Source organism: Monopterus albus, unplaced genomic scaffold (genome assembly GCF_001952655.1).
Source record: "Monopterus albus unplaced genomic scaffold, M_albus_1.0 scaffold59.1, whole genome shotgun sequence".
In the NCBI taxonomy this organism is placed as follows: domain Eukaryota; kingdom Metazoa; phylum Chordata; class Actinopteri; order Synbranchiformes; family Synbranchidae; genus Monopterus; species Monopterus albus.
The window spans coordinates 2,579,495-2,588,658 of record NW_018127939.1 but is presented as its reverse complement, the minus strand read 5'-3'; the positions used below and the strand labels follow the sequence as shown (position 1 = coordinate 2,588,658).

The window sequence follows — 9,164 nt, the reverse complement described above, 5'->3', positions numbered from 1 at the left end:
AATACTTTCCTTACCCACTGTATATTACAAGAGCATGATTGTCAGTAGAGTGCTGAGTGTTAGCAAGATATCTGTTTGATAATAATACAGAGCTGACTACAATAAATTTAAACAGCTTTCACGGAGGAAGAGAAACATACATTCAAAAAAGCATGATCTTAAGTGCATGAGAAAAACATGAAAGAAAAGGTACCATGAGTCCATACAAAGATCCCCTGACCTGCATGAGCAGCAACCTGTACATAATGAACCTGGCTTGTTTTGGTTCCCTGGGACAGAGCCAGTCAGCAGTTTTCCAATTCAGTATAACTTTGATGAGGTAGACTTGGATAAGAAAAACAATGCGTGGAAACACATTACTCTGAAAATGAGCAACTTTGCTATGAACTCTTAGCAACATGAAAAAATAACTGTACAATTGGAGCTGAGTATGTAAATTATGCACTTAATGCTAAAGATGTCTGCAACTTTGAGTTAATTGTGTGAACAGGGCAGAAAAACACAGTTGTTCTGTCTTGAAGAAATTATTTAGCTGCCATTAGTGGGCACTGTTAATCATTAATGTACCAGTTCAACTAGACCTGGTCAAAGCCTGCAGACCTGCAGAACTGGTCAAAGGCTATAGGTAAAATTTAACAGACTTTACAGAGCAGAAAACTGCTCCTTTATAGGTCTAAAGGGGAATTTTCCCCAATAGATGCTTTGACTTGTCACAGTAAGAAAAGCCTAGGTGTTACTTATTAACAACAGCTCTGTTCTTTTGAAGTGGCCAGTTAACCATGATAGTGTGACAGTGAGCAAGCACGCACAATACCAGCACCATGAAACTGAAGCAGCTAATTGGAATTCACCTATTGGTAGTATTATTTACATCTGTACATGCTTTAAACATGTTCCATTTCAGGAGTACTGGTTGGTTTGTGAGGCTTTGCTCAAACTGCTTAAGAAACATGTATGACGAGGTCCCAGTAAGGGCCCATGGCTCATTTTTGTCCAATGGATCCCTGACTCTGGCCTTGTTCTTTGCCTTATCTTTCAACAGGTTTCAGAGAGAATGCATTTTACCTTGTAGATCTGTGTTCCACCAATAATCCAGAAGGTCTCTATCATGTCGGTGAGGGGGGGGCTGCGCCGCAAGGGGGAGGGCACTCTCAAAGTCTTGACACAAGAAGTGAGCATGATCTGGAGCTGCACTGTAAGAAACAAGATGTCACAAAAAGATGGAAAAGGATTAATTCAATTCAGTTCAAATAAATTTGACTTGGATAGCGTCAATTCACAACAATAATCATCTCAGGGCACTTTTGGTGACCGAAGGGAGGAAAAACTTCCCTTAATGAAAGAAACCTCTGACAGACCCGAGCTCTTGGTGGGCAGCCATACTGCCTCAACTGGCTGGGGTGAATCGATGGTGTTAGGCGTCCTGAACTGAGAGTGGGAGCTGGTGTCACAGGAGACTTCTGTGGACTCTAGGAACAACAGGTAAACCTGCACTCTGAGAGCGAAGTGCTCTGTTAGGATGATAAGGCTCTATGAGGTCTTTAAGATACAATGGAGCCTTGTCATTAAGGGCTTTGTATGTTAGGAGAAGGATTTTAAATTCTATTCTGAATTTTACAGGGAGCCAGTGGAGAGAAGCTAATATGGGAGAGATATGATCTCTCTTGCTAGTTCCTGTCAGTACTCTGGCTGCAGCGTTTTGGATTAACTGGAGGCTTTTTAGGGAATTACTGGGACATGCTGAGAGTAAAGAGTTACAGTAGTTCAGCTTGGAAGTAACAAATGCATGGACCAGTTTTTCATCATCACTATGAGAGAGGATGCTCCAGATTTTTGTGATATTATGCAGATTAAAGAAGGCAGTTCTACAGGCTTGGCTTATATATGATTTAAAGGACATTTCCTGGTGAAAAATGACCCCAAGGTTCCTGGAGGTCAGAGCTACAGTATATAGACTGGCCCATCGTAAACCTGCACCAAGCACCCAAATATAGCCTTAATGCTGGAAAGATTAACATGAAAGCAAACACTGCAAGTTAATATTTTTAAATTTTGCATTCGATTAGTTTTCTATTAGCTTTGGATCAGTGAAGAAGTACAGTAAATTCAAAAAAGGATGCAGAAACAGTTTTTTTGTCTAGCCAAATATACTTGAAGCCGGCCCAAGTCTGTATCACTAATAAAACACCAGCTGCAGATAACATATTGTATATCAATTGATGCCAGTTTTTTTATTTTTATATAACACCCACACTGCAACTGAGCAGGAAAACAAGCCCGCTTCTATAACTGAGAAGAGCGCAATACTGACAGGGATTGGTATGATGTACTGGACAGTCAGTGGTTTGCTGATGTTGAACTGTTGAGTTTCCTGACATACAGTATATATGTACCACGACATATGGGCTCTAATGCTACGACAAAGTCTGAGGGTATGTAAGCTCCTATTTTAAAATAAGAAGTGCAGCACAACTCCTGTTTTGAACATTAGCAACGATTTTGTGAACACATTTTATAGAAATAACTTGAGAAGACATGTTTTCAGACAGTAAGGATGTTAAAATTACGTTATTTTCATTAGCTATCAAGTAAGGAATCGACAGAATATCGAGGCTTATCACAGTGGTCAAGTCATGTGATTATTTCACATCGTTTGATGAAGCATTTTGAATTTTGGTGGTTGCACCGCTGGGGCCCGAGCCCACTGTGAATCCTGACCACCAGACTGAACATTTGCAATTACTGATTCTGACTCAGTTGAGTCGGTTGATTGATGATTGAAAAGGTTATGGTACATCACACAGTCAGAGCGGTTAGTTCAGCACATCTTACTGTACAAGAGAGGAGAGGTGACTGACCACAATAGTAGCGGATCAGTTTCTGGGTTTGTGATGACTGTCTTAGCGGAACTATAAATTACTGTCACAAGTCTGGTGGCATTTTCCATTTCCATTTCCCACTGATCAATGTTTTCGGATATCTTCACCTCCTCCAAAAGCCCATGTAGTTGTTGCTCTCATAATAGCCAAGGATTTAATCAGATTGCTTGTGTCAAGGACTTGCTTACACCTTCACCAGAAACAAATATCTTTAAGAAGGCTGTGTTGAGCTCACTATGCTGCATCACTGTCAGCCTCAGTGAGAAATACATGTAACATGCAGTACACTAGAGGGCAGGCTTAACCAGGGATTGTCTTTTCTAGGACTGCCAGTTTTGGCCAGTAGCTCACTATGACACAATAGCTGTAATTATGAACTAACTGCTCAGCATGTGTTCAATGAATGCCCTGAAGTGACTAAAATTAGTACAATGTTGTGTAAGATAAAGTATGTTACAGTGCATGTTCATATATACAGTATATAAAGCTATATAAACATAAATGAGTTGTAGCCCTCTTTAACAAAACATGATGCAGGCTACAGTAATAAGAAACAATATTAAGATGACAGCCATGCTAGCCACTTGTTGAGGCAACTATTTGTTAATTCTCACAATGATGATGTCAAATAGGAACTCTATCATGTCTTCCATGTTCATCATAGTAGCATGCTAAGCAAATTAGCACTTAACACAAAGTGCAGCTCAAGCCCATGAGAATGCCATTGGTATTAAAAATCTAAAACACTGGCCAAACTGAACATTTGGTCTGATGATTGCATTAGACAACAAGGGGAAACATGAATATCTGTACCAATTAGCAATTTAGCATTTTATAGTTGCTGAGATATTCAGACAGCATGGATTTCAAACAGGTCATTTTGTGAGACAGGCTTCTGATGGGTTTTAACTAAAATAAGCAAATAATTTAATAAAATAGGCTTTTGCCACAAATCACCCCTTTGTAAATTAGGTTACCTCATTTCAACTTGTCCTCCTTCTGACATGCTGCAGCACCCTCTAAATGAATTTTGATTGAAATAGTCCTAAATGAAACTGAGACATTAATATCCAGGACTATAAAAGACCTTTAGGTTTAGTTTTCAATTTTAACTTAGGCTTAGTTTTAACAGTAATGAGGATTCCAAAATCTCTGGTGCCCAGTTGTAGAATTTATTTTTCTCTGGGAATAGAGCTGTCAAAGAACAACCAATGAGGTTATGAGGTTGCTGAGATGAATAATAGTAATTAAACTCAGTCAGATTCTATCTCTCTCTCTCTCTCTCTGAATCTGGAGGAGAGCATTACTGCCCCCACCCCTCCCTGCCATATTTTATTATTGCAAAGGAGTGAGTAATGCCTGATGGTATAGTGCATGTGTGACAATCCCACAAATTGTGCGACACCACCAGGTGAGGAACAGTATATAGGCTGTCCTATCCATCCTATTAAACATTTATTTTTTTATTGTCAAAGTAACTGCTGGCATTGGCAGTGTATGTTATGCTACTCCTGATTTCCCCCTTCATTCATGTAATTCCAGAGAACTTGGTGTGTGTGTGTGTGTGTGACAATCGTTGTTGTAAATAAACAGACACATTTGCACAACACCAATCATTATTGTCAGCCGCAGCTGCAGTCTTTGCATCTCAGATGTAAACTCAGCAAATCAGTAAGCAATCTCCATATCATGAAGTCATTTTCACCAGCAGTTTAGATTACTGCCAACCCTCAGGCAATTTTTATACAAAAGTTTTATAGTTATTTACACTAAATTGGTTTTGTCAGTATTACAGTAATACTACAGTTATTTTCAGTGCATTTAACTCAGACTATACCTCACTGCTGTTGTCTGAGATGCAACAATATCTCTACTATATTTTATAAATTGTACTTATTCATGTATCCATCTTGACTTTCACTGAAGTTATTACTACAAAGGTGGACTGAAGTTCACACAGAGAAAAACAAACGGCTATAGACCATGTGTGATTCCAGCCAGTGACCTTGGAAGTAATGCAGATCTTTTCAGTGAGTTGTCCTCCACAGGAACAGAGAAGGATACATTATGCAAGCAATCTATTATTAATGGTCTTGAGTCATGTTACGATCAGACACATGGGTCCTGAGAAAATATCTGAAAAGGCTGATCCCCGGAGGACCTGTCCTCTAAACATGGTTATATAGAGACAGCTGCTTCTATACTATGATTTATTATTTACTGCACTTTCTGTCTTTACAAATACAACTTGAGGGGATTTCGGTATTTATGCTGGCGCTCTGACAATTTACGTTTGCCAAAATTAAGTTGTGGATAATAAAATACGCGTATAGTGTTTACAGTTTACATGCCCCTTTTATTATTAAACCTTATCATGCTCTACCACAATGACTTTTTATTGAGCTTCTAAAAACGATCCAATTAAAACGCTTTGCTGCTTCATCCCGAGAGTTCATTGGCTGACAGATGTTCTCTGTTCTCCACGGCCCCTCCTCCGTCTGTCAGGCACTGCGCTGGTTCAGCACTGTGTGACTGCTGATGCGCTGTAGGGACACACTACTCTTTAACTTTATATTACAGCCTTGGGTGGACTTTTCCTAAAGCAGGATATTTGCTCGCGCACGGCGCGTACGTATCCATTCTCTGCTGTCTTGAATATTTTCCTGCACTTTTCTCAAGCCCTTTTTGACAGTATGAAGTGCAGTTATGGCAAGGAGTAGCAAGTCAGTGGCGAGGACCCTGGAGGATTTGACGCTAGACTCTGGTTATGGTGGAGCCGCCGACTCCTTCAGATCGTCCAGTGCGTCGCTGTGCTGCTCAGATGCACATGGTGCGAATTACTGGCATTTAACCGACTCGATGCACAGTCGACACAACAGTCTGGACACTGTTAACACGGTCCTGGTCGAAGACGCCGAGATCCTGGAGTGCACCGTGCAGTGCGCTAAACTACCCGAGCTTGAGGATGTGCCGTGGAGCCTCGGGGAAGTGGCGAATGCACTGAGCAAAGACGAGGAGATGAGCCTGCCGACTCCTCCGCAGGACGTCCTGCTCAGGCTCTCTGTGCTGGTCAGTCGAGCCCTGGTTAGGGTCGCCAAGGAGGCGCAGCGCCTCAGTTTGCGCTATGCCAAATGCACCAAATATGAGATCCAAAGTGCCATAAAGATTGTCCTGTCGTGGACCGTCTCGATGAACTGCATCGGTGCAGCCCTCAGTGCCTTGTCCCTGTACAACATGAGCACGGAGGAGGACAAGTTCAGCCGCGGCAAGTCGATGCGCTGCGGACTCATTTTCAACGTGGGGAAGTTCTTCACATGGATGGTGGATAGCAGGGTTGCGGTGAGGATCCACGAGCACGCGGCGATCTACTTGGCTGCGTGCATGGAGAGCCTATTCCGCGAGGTGTACGCACGGGTGCTGCGCAGTGTGCTGCTGGAACGGGATAACGGGATCCCCAAGTTTACTGTGGAGACCCTGGAGCACGCCATCAACAGTGATGCAGAAATATGGGGTTCTCTGCAGCCCTGGCAACATCTGATTTGTGGGAAAAACGCCAGCGGTGAGTTATGAAGTCATAGCAACAAGGTCTTTCCTCACCTCACATCCTCACCGCACATTCACAGAAATCCCTATGCCTAATTTGTAACTTGTAGAGTTCCCCATCTACAGTCTCACTGTAAACGTTTACATCTGTGAAGTCTCATTGGATTCACGACCATTTAACCTATTCATCTGACACTGAAGGCTGATAACTCTAATCTGCAACATACAGTGCATAAACCTTACAATTATGCCTGCTGCAAGGGTTTATATAAAGAGATCTTCCAGATTCACGTGCAGCCAGGCTATTAAAAGGTTATATCATATTCTCTCAATTGCTTTTTTCATGGAGAACTGTGTAGCTACTCTAACTAAAAGACATGAATTAAAGAGAATTGTTGCACCTCATTCTCAAAGTGCAGAGATGCATGAGCTGATGACTGACTGAGTAGCTCAGGCTGGAGGAGAGTGTTCCCGCTGAGTCTTCTATGCAGGGTTATATTGTTTTTGTTGCTGTCTCACATAGTTTTCCCTTATTTACTGTATGTGGCTGTTTTGTTAATGCACAGAATGATGAAACAGGACCCGATTTCCCCGGGCTTAATCCCTTTCACCAAAAGGGCCTCTCCCTGCTGGTTTCCTACAGTGAGCCTGCAGTGGTTAGTTTTATTCTAAAGAGAAGTCTTCATTTCTGTGTACATTTGCGGATTCTGGTAGTTTTCACATTGGCTTTCCGTGTGTTAAGAAATGCTTTTTGTCATGTGCTTTGCAAGTAAGGGTAATTGCATTCAGACATCGCTGCCGCCAAACAAGTAATGCATCACAAACCACTCTACCACATCTTTGTCCCTGTTTTGATGGATGTTGTAAAAGTGCTGTTGTGGCTCCTCTTGCAACAGGTTTACGTAATGAAAGGCCTTGAGGGACCTCTGTGCTATCATGCATTATGCAGAGTGGTGTGGATAAAACTGAGTTTACAGTTAAGGGAGAGTAAGAGACAGACATACACAGAGAGAAAGTTGGAAAGACTCTTTGACCATATTGATGAATCACCAACTGGAGTCTGGCGTCATGAGAAGAGTATGTTATTCAACTCTACCTCTTTGTCTTAAAGCTACAGTGAAAGATTTCTGTTAACTGTCCATGCCAGTTCATTTGCCCTGTCCGTCTCTGCATACTTACAACGTTAGATGACTGTAAGGCTTCAGCTGCACAGTCAGGATCAGACTCACCTAAATGTATTTGCAGTTATGAAAACATAGATCACTATATTAATCTACATCTTGACCACCACATCTTATAACAGAGTGCACAGATGCCAAGACTCTTCTAAGAGGGTGCAATACAGTATATAATCAGACTTTACAGTATGTTCTCATACTGTACAGTATTGAATGTCAATATTTAGTTGCTCTGCACCAACCACTTAGCATGCAGTGAGGCCTCAGCTTTAGGAGCAGTGTGCTGAGTGTTCAGTGGTGCATTGGACCAGTGAATAGGATGAGATAACAAGAAAAACATCTGGAGCATATGGAATATTAACGTAATGCCCAAGGTTAGTCCAGGTTGAGTAGTTCAGTATTATGTTGTTCACACTTGAGAAATGGGTGGTAATTACTAGCACAGAAATGCACTTTTAAATGGCTCTATTTCATACTTTTTTATAATAACAATGGGTCAAAAGACTGTGTACAATGGGAAGGGACCTTTATAGTGTCATTTTCCTCATTGATTTGGCTTTCCAGCACCCAGTTTTACTGTTTTGGTTAGTGGCTGGGGAACATAATGAGACATTTATCAGCTAAAGAGACAACTATGTTCTTTAAGGAGAGAGTGGAGACCAAAAACAGAGCTAAAATGAGAGTGAATATTGGGCTTAGACTTGCCAGGTGGCCAGAAACATGTTATGCTTCAATATATGCGAGTGTTGTGCTCAAAACGTGTTTCTTTTGTCCCCAGACAGCCAAAAAATCAGTTACTGCAAGTTTAAGACTGAAGACAGTAGAGGTGTAGGTGTTTGCTCATTAGAGTATCAGATGATGACAGGTTAAGTTCCTATAGGAAGTACTATATTGTGTAAAATGCCATCCTCCACCACATTTCTTACTGTGGCACTGCAGGACTTCTTAACCTCAGGATACCTTCTATCTACATTAACAGATATGGCTGAGACACAGGTGCAGCATTTGTTGTCTTCCCTGTAAACCAACAGCCAGTCAGTCTGAGAGTGGGCTGACCTTACCCGAGTCACTGCCTGCCAAACTGCACCTCCATATTGCTCTGTTCATTCTCTCTTTGTCTCTCTGCCAAGAAGGAGTAATTGAGGTGATTTTTCTGTATTATGGTAACACTGGTCCCCAGCTTTGTCAGGAGGCCTTTATGAATATCTGTATTGTCTCTCTTCCACCAAAGCTGTTTTGGTTTTGTGCACAAATTCAGACACATATTGTAGTTACTTTTTCAACTTATTCACTTTTCTTATGTACCTTAGTACTGAGGTAAAATTTAGGGGATTCTTCCTTATCCACAGAAGGTTAAAACCACTTAGCAATGGTTCGACATTTTGAAAAATATATGTATTCGCTTTCTTGCCTCAAGATAGATGAGAAGCTTGATGCCGCTGCCATATCAAATAATTATAAAGCTACAGCCAGCAGCCAGTTATTGTAGATTATGATAAAGACTGGAAATACGGGAAATCAGCTAACCTGACTCTATCCAAAGCTAACAAAATTGATCTTCAAG

The 9,164-nt window shown here is 41.4% G+C and overlaps 1 protein-coding gene across 1 annotated transcript in view; it reads left to right on the top strand.

Moving 5' to 3' along the window:
- Positions 1-5,356: 5,356 nt before the first annotated feature.
- Positions 5,357-9,164, top strand: part of btbd11b (BTB (POZ) domain containing 11b) — a 71,301-nt gene continuing 67,493 nt past the window's right edge. Inside the window, exon 1 of the mRNA XM_020603024.1 lies at positions 5,357-6,438. Within this exon, the coding sequence (XP_020458680.1) occupies positions 5,586-6,438 (853 nt within the window). The 5' untranslated portion in view covers positions 5,357-5,585. The remainder of the gene's footprint in view (positions 6,439-9,164) is intronic.